At 35.3% G+C, this 16,349-nt stretch overlaps 1 protein-coding gene across 1 annotated transcript in view; it reads left to right on the top strand.

Moving 5' to 3' along the window:
• The window catches only part of CDC73 (cell division cycle 73), an 81,313-nt gene that overhangs the window by 16,599 nt on the left and 48,365 nt on the right, over positions 1-16,349 (top strand). Inside the window, exons 8-10 of the mRNA XM_010974038.3 lie at positions 1,488-1,586; positions 4,274-4,352; positions 5,978-6,042. Of these exons, the coding sequence (XP_010972340.1) occupies positions 1,488-1,586; positions 4,274-4,352; positions 5,978-6,042 (243 nt within the window). The remainder of the gene's footprint in view (positions 1-1,487; positions 1,587-4,273; positions 4,353-5,977; positions 6,043-16,349) is intronic.

Genomic DNA, 16,349 nt, shown 5'->3' with positions numbered 1-16,349 from the left:
GCCAATAATAAAATGAGAGCTTTCATGAGAAAGTTAGAATTTGGGAGATTTCTTTTCTCTACTGTGACTGTCATAGTTTCCTAAATTTTCCATAGTGCCACTCTTTCTTGTCTTTCCTTCTTGTGCATTTTGGAAGATAGTTTTTTGTAAAAATTATTTTTTTCATGGAATAAGTTTTTTTCCCTTTTTGAAGAAATTAGCATTTTTAAAATATCTCAGTTTAAATTTCTAATGTGATAAATATTGTAATCTATGTAAACTAAAAGTCTTTGGGGGGTGCCATAATTTTCAAGAGTGGGAAGTGGTTGTGAGACACTTATTTGCTGTGCATAAAGAATTATGGGAACTGCTACGGCTCTAACTGGAGCAGTGGTGAAAGCTGTGTTTCAGGCTGTCTGCCCTTTTGTGTATGTGCTTATTTGTGTAATATTTATTTAACATCTTCAAGCCAGGCAAGTGGTAGGCCCTGACTAGAGAGGTGTTGATCCTGGCTTTAATAGAGATTGTGTTCTTTAACAGAAGACAGAAAACTAAATAAGCAGTAATTGTGGCACAGGACGTTATGGGGATGCTGCTGCTAGGGCGGGTGGCTCACTTGGTCAAGAGCAAAGGGGATGATACCGGAAGAGTAAAAAGTAGTGAGGTGGGACAGGTGGTCCAAGCCAAGGGAACAGGGCTCTCAGTCGTCCAGAGAAGAGAAGTCATGTTGCATTTGAGGTTCATGAGGGCAGGGAAAAGTTCCTCTTGGTTATCTTTGTATCAGAGTGCCAAGCAAGGTGTTTGGCTTATAGTAGCACATATTGCATAAAATGATAAGTGATTGACAAGTAAAATTTGAAGAGTCCCAGAGAAACTGAGGGAGAGCCTCAGATGGAAAAAGAATATTTCATGAAGGAAGGAAGTAGTCAGATGAGTCAGCTTTGTTCAGTGTTGCTAAGATTGTTCACGCAAAAGTTCATTAAGTTAAATTTTTGAAAATGCTTTCCAACTTGCAAAACTTTGAAAACTGCATATTCACTCTTAACAAACAATATCTCAAAACTTTGACCATCTCATAAATTATAGCAGTCTGAAATTAGAACTGGAATTTATTTTACCTAGGAGAGAATATAGTAGTTGATTTCTTTCAGAAGAATTAATTTCTTTTAGAATAAGCCCCATTGGCAACAAATCCGCCACAATTTTATTTTTTTAAGGGCTAACCTGTTTCCTGCTAACATATTTAAATAAATAGAGAATATGAATGAATTTATAGCCAGTTATGCACTTTAAGTAAAATGAATAACACTGAATTTATGATAATTGGTCTTTGGATGAATTTCCTAGTAGTAGTCGATTTTTACTTATCTGTGTAATAATTAATTTTTAATGATACAACAGGGAAGAATTGATAGAAAAAAACTTAGTCTGAAATTGCTTATTAAGTAAACTTACTGAATATTTTTATTTTAAGTGGACTTATTAATTAAAATCTATTTCTGTTTCAGAATTTTTCCAAGAACATTTTTGCAATTCTTCAGTCAGTAAAAGCCAGAGAAGAAGGGCGTGCACCTGAACAGCGACCGGCCCCAAATGCAGCACCTGTGGTAGGGATGTTTTGCTGTTTATGTAGTAATTTTAATGAAAGTGATTATTCAGTATTGTGACTGTGAAAGCATCTTAAAGTGTTTATTTGCTTATTTAATTTTTTGAGTTGAAGTATAGTTGACATACAATAGTATATTAGTTTCAGGTATACAACATAGTGATTCAACATTTCTATATATCACAGATTGATCATAACCATAGATCTGGTAACCACTTGTCACTGTACAAAGTTACTGCGATATTATTGACAATGTTCCTTATGCTGTATGTTACATCCCTGTGACTTAATTATTTTGTAACCAGAAGTCGGTACTCCTTAATCCCCTTTACCTGTTTTGCCCTAACACGCCCAGCCCCTTTGATGAGCACCAGTTTGTTCTCTGTATCTGTGAGTCTGTTTCTGTTTTGTTTGGTTCATTCATTTGTTTTCTTTTTTAGATTCCACTATAATTGAAATCGTATGGTATTTGTCATTTTCTCTCTGACTAGGCTGGGTTTCTGTCCCTCCTTCCCATCTTGTTGTAGCCTTTTCTTTATGTTCTAATTGTAGAAAGCCTGTTCTCCTGGCCTTCAGATTGTTCTCAGAGACAGTTGTCCTGTGTGTGGTCATAGTCTTGGTGTGTTCATGGGAGAAAGTGAGCTCAGGGTCTTCCTACTTCACTGTCTTGATCTGGGACCTTAAAGTTTTCAAGTCAGTAGGTTTTGAACATTTTGCTGCTTCAGTGTATCGGAAGGATATAAAAACCCTCCCCGCCATTAAAAGTGACTTCAGCGGTGGTTCTTAACTGGAGGTATACCTGGGTTATCTGAAAAGGATTAATAAGGAAAAGTCTTCTGAGTAATTAGGTAAACCATAGCTGGCCTATTTATTCATTGTTGTTTGGGAGCATCATTAATCATTGTTAAAAATAGAAATGTCTGCTACCTTTCACTTTGGGGCTCTTTTTGAAATGATTGGTATCTGTGTGTTTTGTTTCTCCTGATCACAGGCCATTTGGTCCTTTCATTGTGCCTTAGTTCTAGCACTTAGTGAGGTTTGATGGCCTCACTCTCTGAGGAGCTACTTGGGACCCTCCCAAAGTAAATTTCATGCACAATGTATAGCCTGTATTTAAGCGCACACATGCCCTCCAATTTTGTTGAAAATTCTTCCAGCCAGTTTCATAAGATTCAGCAAAGGAAAAATAATATACAAGTAAAATCTTTTTTATTTTATATAGAATTTTTTAAAAGTCTATCAAAATTTGTAGAGCACTAATACAGTCTTTGCAAGAACTAATAGTTTTAGTTTTTCATGAAATCCTTGGTATTTAACCTTTCAGGTGTAGTGAATTTTTTGCTGATATTTAGGTAAATATTTCAGGTGACTTTCTAGCAAGTATTTAAGTGTCTCCTATTTGTCAGACAGTGTGCTGACAAGGAGACACAGGAATGAAGAGGCCCACAGTCCTTCTGCCTCTGAGGTTGTAGTCTAGTGGGGCTTAAAGATGAGTGAGAAAGCTGGTGGGGCAAGTGTTGCCATGGTAAAACATAGCGTGCTTGTAATTGTGAATTGGTTGACGTCTTGAATAGCAGTTGGTAGGATGCATATTAAATCTTAAAGCAGTTCAATCATTATCTTCGTGACTGTGAATATTCTGTGTTTCCATAATAGTTAAAATACTTGAAAATTTTAATGTTTGGCATTTGACTACAGAGGTGTACACCTAGTGACAGTCTTGAATAAGTGTGTTTCATTTGTTATAATAATTGGTGTAGCATCCCATTGTAATAAAATGAAGATTATGTCAGTCTTTATGAATACTGTGAATTTCCCAAGCAGTTTTGGGACTATTCCTTGGATATGCTTTTTTAGATTCTTGCAGACTGAGTTTTATTTATTTATTTATTGAGATATAGTCAGTTTACAATGATGTGTCTATTTTCTGGTGTAGAGCACAATTCTTCAGTCATACATGAATATACATATATTCGTTTTCATATTCTTTTTTAGCATAAGCTACTGTAAGATATTGAATATATTTCCCTGTGCTATACAATATAAACTTGTTAATCTATTTTGTATATACTATTCAGTATGAGTCTTAGATAAAGTATTTGTGAATTAAGGTATACATCATTAGATTTGCATATTTTTCTAAGTATTTTTAAAAAATAACACCTTTGTTAATTTCAGTCTTACACTGTACATTTATAAAAGACAATCTTTTGTCATTGTTTTATTTAATTTAAGGATTAATAATTTGGAGAATTCAGTTAAAAGACTGCAAAGTGTCTGCTCAGTAAACTTTGAATTAAAAGATTTCTTTTTGTCAAAGAAAAACAATTCATGATTGGAGGGAGTTTTATTAATTTGTAAAGAAATTTAAGCAATTAGAATGAAATTATTAGGTACACCTCTTTTGTTTCTGCAGTGTCTAAGAATTTTGCTTTTGCTTTGGTGTACGTTTACTTGGGGTCATTTCCCTTGTCCCTGCTAGGGACGGTAATTTTCTAGCCGTGAACAGTATCTTGAAAATAAGCTTCAGAAGACTCCCCTCTTTTGTCTACTCCTCACTTTTGTCATATTGGCTATCGGAAGAAAAACTTTGAAAAGGATACCCTTATTGTGGTTTTTATTATGAGTCTTAGGGAATAATTTAAACAATATTAACATGTGACTCATATTTATTATATTTTTCTACAGGATCCCACGTTGCGTACCAAACAGCCTATTCCAGCTGCCTACAACAGATACGACCAGGAAAGGTTCAAAGGAAAAGAAGGCAAGTTACTTACTTTTTATCTTCCCCTCACTATGGTTGTGCGGAGCTTGAGAGGCAGGGTGCTCTGAAACTCAGGAGCAGGGGTTGGCAAACTAAAGTCTGCAGGCCGTGTCTGTACCACTTTGTGTCCCTGTGAAAAAGTTTTGTTGGAACACTCACTCATTTTGTATTATCTGTGGCTCTTTTAGTGCTGTGACAGTAGTATTGAATTGTGACAGAGATTGTGTGTCCTGCAAAGCCTGAAGATACTATCTGGCATTTTACAGAGTAATTTCAATAAGTTACTTTAACTGCAGTCTGTCTCCGTTTCCTCCTGTGTGTCATTACAGTGCTAATAGTATTGGTAGTGGTCCCTGCCTCCCAGGGTTATTGTGGGGATTAAACTAGTTGTTTAATATAAAGTCCCTAGAAATAGTAACTGGTATATAATAAGCTATCTATAAATAATTGCTATTATTAACCTTAATTCTTTTTCTCAAAAATTTATCTTAGAGGGTAAACTCTACATATCAAATCATATTTCCCCAGTAATAAATTTATACATTGAGAATTTGGGAAGCATAGATTGGAGTAATCGTGTGAAGACTTATTTGGTGATGGCTGTGTGATAGACTGGGTAATTCGGTAGGGAACCATTTCCTCGTTAGCGAGGTGGTTAGAGGGTAGGACTAATGTCAGTATAATTTCTCTTGGAATCTTCATTTGTCTTGACTTTTGTAATGAAAAAATGAGATAGAAGCAACTAGAAGTTTAACATTTATGACTTTTTTCCTGCATAATCTGAAATCTCCATTTAAGTTTATTAAAGGATATGCCCTTGATGTAGTGAATATTGTGTGCTGGTCTCATTTACTGGATAAAGGCATGTACTGAATGCATGCCATAGAAAGACAGTCGTCCATTCTTTTATCCACTACAGTGTTTCTCATTTGGAATGAATTACGTCAGTATGGGTCAGTAATTACAGCCCCCAGACCAAATCTGATTCTCCTTGGGCCACATCAGGCTGCGCTCATTTGTTTGCGTGTGCTCACCCTGCTCTGGCACTGCAGCTGCAAAACCTAGGAGTTGTGGCAGGGACTGTATGGCTTGCAGTGTGTAAAATATTTAATATCTGACCCGTCACAGGAAGGTATATTGGGATTCTGTCCTGGAACCCCTGTCCCTATTTACAACATTGCTTTTCTACGAATTCTGTAACATATGCCTATGATTATAATTTTGGAACACAGATTTTTATAAGTGAAGAAGTTCTCATGATATTAGATGCTTTTAAAAGGTGCTGTCATTGAATATTAGGAATAAATAATTTGGGGGTTATAAAGTATCTTATTCAGTCTAAATTTTGATATTTCCAGCCAACTCTATGACTGTTGAACACAGTTGTAGAGGTAGTCCTAACTAGCTTCTACATATTGGGCTTGTTGTGTGTATTAAATGTATTTTTGAGACTAATATTCCTTTTAAAGTTTTTATCTTCACAAGTATGTGATGTAACTTTATACGTATAGATTGAAGGCTTTGTTATCCTGTTGAACTGTCAGATATAATGTGGATTACTACTTTAGATTTATTGTTTATCATGAAATATATAAAATCTAATAGTTAACGCCCTCTCTTTATAGAAACGGAAGGCTTCAAAATTGACACCATGGGCACCTACCATGGAATGACGCTGAAGTCTGTGACGGTAAGTTCCTTGGACTGCGGAGGTTCTTTTGTTCCAGGCATTTTGTGTAAGTAGCAGATGTTGAAGGACATCTTTGTTCTCTAATATTTTCTGTTTTAAACATTTATCTTTAATGACCAGCTGTGCTGACAGATCTGTGCGGTGATTATTGATTCATGGGTGTCTTTTTTTTAAACTGAATTGAGTGTGTGTAAATAAAAGCTGTTCTGATTAACTTGCAAGTAGGTAGGATGCCACCTGGTTAGAGTTCTCAAGTCAGTGAGAAGTAACAAGGTCCAGTTTGGGAGAATTCTTTGCCATAATATCTCATGTTCTTTAAAATATAATGCTTTACTCTCTAAGAAGACAGATTTTGGTGGTTGAAGTAATGCTACAAAGTGCATTCTTGTCAAAACCAAATACTTGATGTCCATGATTATAAGCCTTTGGTTCCCTTTTAGCAAACTTTCTTTTTTATTTTTTAGTCTCCTGAAGATAATTATTTCTAAATGATCTGACCAAGCTGTATTTAAAAAAAAATAAGTTTCAGATGTATAGCATTATAATCTGACACGTCTATGCACTACAGAGCGATCACCACCACAAGTCTAGTTACTGCCTGTCACCATACAGTTGACCCCCTTCACCTGTTTCACTCACCTCCCAAACACCTATCCCCCAGTAACACTAATCTATGCACTGATCTCTGTATTTATGAGTTTTTGTTTTGTTTGTTTGTTGTTTTGGTTTTTTTAGTTTCCACATGAGTGAAATTATATGGTATTTGTCTTTCTTCATCTGTATTTTGCTCATACACTTATTTTTAAATTGTCTTCAGATTGGCTTTATATTTTTGAAGTTGTATGTGGACTCATTCATTCATTCAGCAAGTACTTATGGGGTACTTGTGTCAGACCCTGTTCTGGTTGCTGGGGTGATTGCTGTGAATAAGACAGACAAGGCTTCTTCAGAGGGAGGAGTCACAGGACTTCTCTGAGGAGGTGACATCTGAGCAGAAACCTGGTGGAGACCATTCCATGAAAGACACACAGAGGTCATGATTGGGCCCCATGGAGCAACTACATGAAGGCCAGTGTCTCGGGAGTTGAGTGGATGAGGGAAGAGTGGTAAAAGATTAAGTGATACCCATTACAACATCTGCCTAGTTTTTCCTTTCTTCAGAAGGTGACTCATAGCTGTCAGTTTTAACTTAAATTCTTTTTTTTTTTAATTGCAGTGCAGTTGATTTATAATATTGTGCTATTTTCTGCTGTACAGCAGAGTGATTCAGTTATATACACATATTCTTTTGCATTGTGGTTTATTACAGAATATTGAATATAGTTCCCTGTACTATACAGTAGGACCTTGTTGTTTATCTGTTTTGTGTATTATAGTTTGTATCTGCTAATCCCAAACTCCTAATTTATTTCTTCCCATCCCCATTCCCCTTTGGTAACCATAGTTTGTTTTCTATTTCTGTGAGTCTATTTTTGTTTCATTAATGAATTCATTTGTGTCTTATTTTAGAGTCCATATATAAGTGGTATCATATGATATTTTTTTCTCTTTCTGGATAACTTCACTTGGAACAACCATTTCCAGGTCCATCCATGTTGCTGCAAATGGCATTTCTTTTTTATGGCTGAGTAGTATTCCATTGTATAAATATACAATGTAATATTTATCCAGTCATCTGTTGATGGACATTTAGGTTGCTTCCACGTCTTGGCTATTGTATATTTAGTGCTGCTAGGAACATTGGGGTGCATGTATCTTTTTGAATTAGAGTCTCTTCCAGATATATGCCCAGAAGTGGGATTGCTGGATCATATGGTAACTGTTTTTTAGTTTTTTAAGGAACCTCCATACTGTTTTCCATAGTGGCTCCACCAGATTACATTCCCACCAACAGTGGTGGAGGGTTCTCTTAACTTCTTCAAGAGTTATTCATTGACGTTTTCTTGGGCACAGAACTTGCCTGCTGGTCATTCCCCAGGTGAATTATCAGGAACTGATGATATTATCCTGATGTAGCTATCAAAATTAGTTTTTTTGGTTATTGTTGTTGTTGGTTTTGTCTCCTCTAAAATGCCATGAAATTAATTTAATTACTAAGCTTCTATGCAAGTAGTAAAATCAGGGTTAGTTTTTAACAGATTCTTTTTACAGAAAGGTTTTTCTGAAATCCAAGGACAACTTCGTAATTAAACTGTGTGAGAATGATATGGCTGTTTTCTTATCAAGAGGCTTTGTTCCTAAATATGAGAGGCAAATTTAAACAGATCTATGGTGTGTGATTTTACAGAGCTAATCACAAAAAGACATTGTTTAGGAATACAACCAAAAGACTAAAACTTTTAGGTCAAATTGCTAGTACTTTGAATATTTTAATGTGCAGTTTGAATCTGTGCTGCTTGTGACCTGATTCATTTTAGCAGTTTTAGAAAGAGAATAATACATAGAGAACTTGGAACCTGAAAGCTTTGAAATTACCCTGAGAATTGGTTTTTTTTTTAGTTGAATCAAACTTATCCTATCCAGCGTAATGTTTTTTTCCTTCTGAAATTATTACCTGTTTATGAGCTTGTGAGTTTCACCAACTTTCTAATTTATTCTCCAATTAAGAAAATTCTCTTTTGAGATCCACCCAGCCATACAAAGCAGTTAAAAGTATGTTAAAGGCTTTGTTGCAAAGATGTGACTTTCTTTCTAATTTATGTTCAGCTTAGTTTTGCTACCATTGCTCTCCAGGTTTTTGATATGCCTGGTTGATATACATAGTTACTAAAATTAGTTTCAGTCTGCATTAGGATTGATCTACATGTCTTTTAAGTTCAAGACATCCAGGGTTCTCCTGAATGTAAGACTAGTAAGTTGACTTACACAGACCAGAAAAATTTTATATGAGTTTTTTTCTATATATGTTATAGAGAAGGGGTATGTGTTTTGATAATAATATTTCATAAGAATCATAAGTTATTAAAATTTATAGAAATTAAAGCCCAGTGTATTTTGTAACATAATCATAAAGGTAATAATTTATTGAAGTTTATTATAGCAACAGAGGCCCAAGTATCTTTAAAGTTACAAGTTTATGTAGTTGGGCCTCCAGTCCACTGTTGAATTGTGCAAAGCAGTGCAGAGGCACAAGACCTGTGTGTTGAAGAGTGACTAGAAGGCTGTCCTGGGTGGGAGACAACCCCCAAAATGTGTTGCTTGGGTTCTATAATGTTTAAGAAATACTGGATTAAACAGATTTTTGTGGTGCAGGAATCTCATCATTTTTAATACATGTTATATCTTAATGGGAAGGCAGAGTAGACTCTCTCCCAGGCTTGTTTACTCCCAGAGTTTGCTTCTTTCCTCCCTTCTGTTGAGAATCCTGGAAAGAACCAGACTTGCATAGAATCATTTTAAGTGTAACTGTATTAGGAGTTACGGTTTGGGAGTAGAAACCATTCAGTATGGTGAACATCATAGAGTGTATTTTCATGGATTCCATTTGTGAAAGGGGCCATTTTAGACTAAGAAGATGCCACTTGACCTTGCTTTTCATTGTATGGTAAATAAAAGGAGGTGATGAGGACCTTTTTTCTTTGCACAGAAGCAAGGAACTTTTCGTGCTTACCCTTGAGAGGGAATAAGAAGATGTGACCACAGTTCATCGTTACTATTTGTAAGGGTTTGGAAACCCTTTACTGAGCACTGCTTTAACCTCCCAGTCTCGCTTGTTCACGTTCACGTGAGAAGGCCACGTATTTTAGTCTCTGTTTATTCTTTGTTTTTACTGAATATCATTGACTTTTGGTTTCCTTGCTGTCATCGTTTTTGAGGAAACCTTTTGTACTCTGGAATCGAACAGATCAAAAGCTTTCCTTTAAGGTCATTGTGAAGCAACTTGAACAGATTTTGTATTTCTTATAATCTCTTTTCTGGAAAAGCATTTTCGTGATAGTAAGTAAAGTTGTGTGACCCTTCAGTATCTCTGTTAGAGGTCTAATAATAGCACCATCTACTTTCACTTTTCAGAAGGATCCAGACTCTCAGTCTCCACAAAGTTACATTCTTAAGCAGGAACGTCAGTAACCTCCCCATTCCCTGTTCTGTACAGCTTCGTTCGTTCTCATTTGGTTGTCTGTCAGTCACCTTGTTTATCTCTGCTTGGAGTGTCTGGGGAGTGCTCCAGTGCCAGTGATGCACAGGTGCTGTTTCTGGGCCTGGGCCAGCAGAAGATGGAAGTAGTCCGTTAAGACTTTCTTTCTTAAGACTCCCCTTCCTTTTTCCTCCTCTGTTCTCTGTTCAGCAAATATTTGTTGAGTGCCTGTTACGGGCCATGTACTGTGCTAGGTGCTGGGTCATCAAAGGTGAACAAAACCAGACCTATTCTCATGGACATGTTTTTTTTAATCATCTGTTGCAGGAGAGACACATTAGTCAGTCACTCAAATATAAAACTATGACTGTGCCAAGCGTGTGGAGATGCACTCCCATGGAGATGCCATGAGAACCAGAAATTGGAGGGTTTTTGTGGGAGTCGGAATACTTCACTGAGGAGGTAGTACTTGAAGTAAGAGCTAAAGTTTGAGTAGGAGTTAACCTGAAAATTGCAGGAAAGCACGTTCTGGGGATGCTGAGCAAGAGCAGGAGTAAATGCCCTGGTGGGAAGAGCACATCCGGTGGAAGGTTGGACAGAGGACTGTCTGGTTATTGTGTAGATTTAAAGAATGCACGTAGGAAAGCTTCTTTGCACAGTTAGATGCAGCCAGTGTCTCTCTGAGGTCCTTCAGCGTGCCAGTCTCAGTGTGGCCCCACACATGTTCCATCAGACATCCGTGTAATTCAAATTTTTGTTTTACTCGCTGGCACTTAAAACAGTCTGGATTTCCAGCCTCTTGTGAGGAGCTCTCTGGCCCACAGTCTAGCGTAGCGGCTGCCACATCCCTCTGAGCGGCGTTCTTTAGACGGGAGGTCTAGGTTGCCACAGGCCTGACTGCTCTTGTCTTCTACATAGCTTTCTTCACTTATTTATAATTCCTTCTTAGGCCCAATTGGCCTTTCAGTTTGAAATCCCTGCTCTAAATAAAGGCAGTGCAGAGCTAGCTTGTTAAAGAAAAGTTAATCAGTTGGAAACTACAAATTTAAGACTTGGAAGTCAGTCCTCGCTTTGAATTTCAGTTCTTCCACTCACTCTGCCACTAATGAAGTTGAGAACGTTATTTAACTTTTCTATAAGTAGTCCTGTTTTTATTTTATAATAAAGATCATAGAATTTGCACCACAGAACTATTGATGAATAAAAGAGACACTGTAAAATGCTTAGCACAGAAGGGACTCAACAAATAAATGGCTACTTTTATTATGAATTTATAATTTGATGTGTAATCTCAATTTGACTTATATGTAAATGTAGGCAACTAATATCTTCTGTGATGTACTTAATATTACATGTTTAATGATAACAATTTTCACTCAAAGCTATGAGGACTAGTTTATTTAAATGTTAGGAGAACCTTTTCCTCTCCAGTACCTGGGATATTTTTACTGTAGCTGTGTATGTTTATCTTGTAGTAAAGTTCTTTATCCTTTGAGAGAAAATTGCTGCAAAGAAGTTATCATGTTAAATGTGTGACAGCTTAACTACATTAGGCTTTTCCATTTACCCATTAGAGCTCATGTATAGAAAGAAATTTATTTAGATTTAAATTATTTGCTTAGATCCAAAAAAGTATATAAAGTGTTGAAATTTTAATATGTGGTCATAGAATTATAAGTAGAAGTATTACTTTTATAATTTATAATTTTCTGCATTCTGCACTTAGATTGGCATATTACTTTGCTTGAGAATATTATATTACATTTGAAAGATTTTCGGAACTTGTTGGCTCCCTTCAGTTTCAGGGAGCCAGGGTGGTTCTGTCCTCTGTTAGCCTGAGCGATGATGTGAAGCTGTACTTCCTAAACAAAACAAAACATCAGATGCTTTTTCTCAGTAACCCCTCTATGTCTTAAGCTTTTGAAAGTTAATTTTGTACATTTACTACCTGTTACATGAATAATACTTAAGTGTTAACATATTAGTATTTTGTGCATTGTTTATTTTTTAATTAAATCTACATTTTCATAACTTTTCTTAGTTTTCATCACGAAATTGAACAGTGTTTTTTCTCTGTACTCAGAGCTTCCCTTGTATCCCTTTATGGTAGTTTTCCCCTAGTGATTTTTCCAGTTTTTTTGTTTTGGTTTTTTTTTTTTTTTTTTTTTTTGAGAGTGATATGCTTGTTATAGATTTGGAGCATAGCTAGATATAAGGGAGATAGAAGAGAGACTTCTGTTAAAATTTCTTTCTCTGTTGTAGCAAATTAGGCATCAGTTTTCTTATCTGAAAAATGATATTATAGTAACTTAATCTGGGATTTCTTCAAGGTTTTAAATGTGTTCAGGTGTACCTTGTTTAGCATTGTTCCTTTCATTGGTGTTTGTAGCATTGAATTAGTTGTAGTTATCACAGAAATATTTGTAATATTACATATATTTTATGAACTTTTTATACTGAATAATACAGAAGGAACTGCTCCCCCCCACTTTAGTTAATTGGGTGGATACATGGATTGAACACTTATTTAGATGGGTGGGTATTAATCTCTTTACATTGATGCATTCTTAAGGGTATTAAAATCTCATTTTACCTTAATATTTTGTCAGCATAGTCAGCATTTTGATGCTAATATACTTAGAAAAAATGAATAATAATACAGAAAATATTAAGTGTCAGGGAATTTTAATGCCTATAAAGTAAAAGTTATTTTTATAATACTGCTTTTTTACACTGTTGCTTTCAGTTTATGTATCTTGTTGAGATTCATTGAAAATCCACTGAACAATGAATGGTACTTTTGGTGTAAGCCTATATAATTAAGCTCCATTAATTTAGTTTTGCATTCCATTAGAGAGTAATTATTGGTTTATCCAAAATGTAGTAGAGATTTTAATACTGTCTGTAACATACCTTTAAAATTAAAAATATTCTACCAGTGACCGTATAGTTAATGCCATGATCACAGAATTCCCAAGACTTACTTATTAATTTTTTTCCTGAGACTTATTTTTGAAAGAAGCATAGACAAAACTATTCTTGGCATACATGTTAGAATAATTTAGAAACCATTGCATAATTTTAAATAATAATGTTAACATCACTTTGTTTCAAAGTGATTTTCTCTGTTCAGGAGAAAACAGAAACCAGTTTGGAAATATTACGGTATTTTGTTCATATAAAAATTTATGCTATGAGATTTCAGTGTGATTGTATAAATTCTTTTCATTGTAGTTCCGTATATAATGCTACAGTTATATATGAATCAGACATTCCCAAAAGCAAACTTCGAATTTTCCTTAAATTTAATATTCTCTCTTGGATGTACTACACTATAGCCTTTTATTCTAATTTCTTTTTATCTTCATCACTACATATTTATTTAATCCATTCAATTTTAATGAAATTAGTGTATTATTGAACATATTTCATCAATTTTAAATTCTAACTCAGTATATTTTTAGACTACTATTTTTTTAACATAAACATGATTTCATTTTATGTATTTTTCTTCCTTAATTTGAGGGAAAAATTAATACTTAATACTTAAAGTTCATGACATGATTTGAATCATTTCATTCAAATGAAAAAAACCCTAGTGTATTAACAACTGGTTAATACTGTCATTGGGTGTTTATATATTTTCTTCATGGGTACTTCTCTGTTGGCTGGCTGAGTTTTACTTTGCTGTATTAATTTCTAGGTCTTCATAAATTGATTTAAATCTTCAGTAAATTTCTAATCTTTTGTATAAATTTTATATTCAGATTTTATCTTCTTAGTGTCTCAGTATTTTTCTCTTACTAGTTATTGGGTAGTCAGTATCCCTTAGTCTCCCCTCTGTCCCATACCCTACCAGCCTCATTTGATCTTTGATTCTAAGTTTTGGTTTCTTTTCCAGGTCTGTTTCTTGGTGGATGTTTCTTATAATGTTATTCTTGTTTTTCCTGCTTCTCATGTTCCTCTGTGAGTGACTGTTCAAATGTTTATTTTAAATATCTGTTTTTTTTAAACTGGATTAGTTGCTTCTGGCCTGGACAAATCTTACTATTTAAAAACTAAGTTCTTGTTTGAAATTTCAGAATGGTGCTTTGCTGTAATAAGTTGAAGACATATTCATTTGAAATGCCAAGGAACTAAGCTTTTTAAAACTTTTATTTTTGTTTTAATTGGAGACAGAAGTCATGCCATAGAACTCAGGTAGCTGTCTTGTGGTTGAAGTCATATTTTATGTTGTCTTTGAAAAAGCATTTGTTCCTTAACATTTAGGTTTGTGCAGGAGAATATAAGGTCAAACACAAAATTATTTCAAAATCAAGTCAACATAACATTTTTACAAATTACCATGAAAGTCAAAGAGTTGATTCCTAGGATAGTAGATTTTATAAAAACACGCTTCACTATGACACACTGGTCATACTACATTTATAGTTCATATTGGAACCCTCTTGTAGATCACTGAAGACCAATCCATAGTCATACAGTCTGGTTCTAAGTACCTGAAGAATTTGCAGCACAATCTTTGTTACGTAACAGATCAAAGCATCACTCACTGCTGGTGGTAAGGAGCAGGGTGGATTAGACTGCCCGGCAAAGATCAGTTTTGTGGATCCCAAGTTGCCTAATAGAGTGGCATTTCCAGAGAGAGGCTGAGGAACTGGGTAGTATTAGTGCACTGGGGGAGACTGATCCATTGCTTGGGCTTACGAAAGAGTAGTATTTGAGGTGCCAAATGCTGATTTATTAATTTACAGGGAGGAATATAACTGCCCTGGGCACTGGGCACTGAGTTATTCTGTCCAGCACATACATGTTCTCCCTGCAGAGAAGCTACTTGGAAAATCAGAGTGTTAACGATATGCTTGCATAATGAGCACATATTGAATTATACCTTCTAAACACTTAATGGTATTAGAGGAATGGTATTAATGAAATATCAGCTTGAGAGTTGCATCTCTTCAGTAAAAGACCTGTTGCAAGGCCAGGGAGCCTTCAGCTTCGGTCACTGCTCAGGCAGGCTTTGCCATTGTGACTTCTCTTCCTTTTGGTGTGTCTGACTCATCTATCCAAGTGGGTATGATGTAGTTCTTTAGATTACTGATTCAGCTTTAGGACTAACATCTCATTCTGTTTAGTTTGATTTATTTAAAAAGTGTTAAAAGACGTTTGCGTAATGGCTATTGCCTGTGTACTGTAGTTAAAACTATTTCTGTTTATCTTAGGAAATGCAGGAATATTAAATGAAAATTATTACTGATGGATTTGGATTTCAGACTAACAGCAGTGAGAAAATAAGATGTATTTCTTAGTACTGAAGGAATTAAATTTTTATTGGTAAAACTTTGCACTATCAAGAACTTCCTGTTAGCTTAAGATATAACTTACTATTTTTCCTAAACCATTGCTATTTCTAATGCCAGGTTGTGCTAGTTTGATCAAAAACTAATTTTCTAGGCCTGGCAATTGATATAATGAGAGTAGGTTATTTTTTCTTTGAATTGAGTGCCATTACACAGGTGGTGCCCTCTCACAGGATGGGAACAATGCCGGAGCAAGTGTTCATGATGCCTGTCTTCCCTGCACACAGTGGGGGAAGAAAGAGGAAACGCCTTAGGTAGCTTGCACCCTCATCAGGTTAGGTGACTTGGTCTAGGACATCATCAGCCTGGAGAAAGGAGCACTTATTTTTTTTTTTTTTTTCCAACAAACAGTGCCTCTTTGCAATCTTTTTTCCCTCTGAGGGGCTCTTTTGCAAGGCGGTTACCAAATGCTCCCCTCCCACCCCCGCCAGGGTTTTTTCTTAGTTATGGAAACTTTCAAACATAAATATAATTAGAGAAAATAGTGTATGGTTTTTTATCTACTCATCACAGAGACTCTATAATTATTTTTTAAACACTTTTTCTTTAGCTGTTCCCTGGAGTATTGTAAAGCAAAACCCAGATGCTAACATTTTCTTCTTACGTACTTTGCACTTCTTAAAAAAATGGGCCTTTTTTAAGAAAACCTAGCGACAGAAGCATTATCACATATAACAAAATAAGTAATAATTTGTAGGTATCACCTAATACCCAGTTCATTTTCCAGTTTCCTTGATTTTTCTGCAAAATCTCTTTTTGTAGTTCAGTTGTTGCAAATAGAACCCAAACATGCACCAACAGTTGCATTTAGTTGATAGACTTACATTTCTTTTATTCTAGATAAGATGTTCTTTTTTTTTTTTTTGTGATGT

Source organism: Camelus bactrianus, chromosome 23, assembly GCF_048773025.1.
Source record: "Camelus bactrianus isolate YW-2024 breed Bactrian camel chromosome 23, ASM4877302v1, whole genome shotgun sequence".
NCBI lineage: Eukaryota > Metazoa > Chordata > Mammalia > Artiodactyla > Camelidae > Camelus > Camelus bactrianus.
Note: the sequence above shows the minus strand (reverse complement) of the source record. Positions and strands in the feature narration are given on the sequence as shown.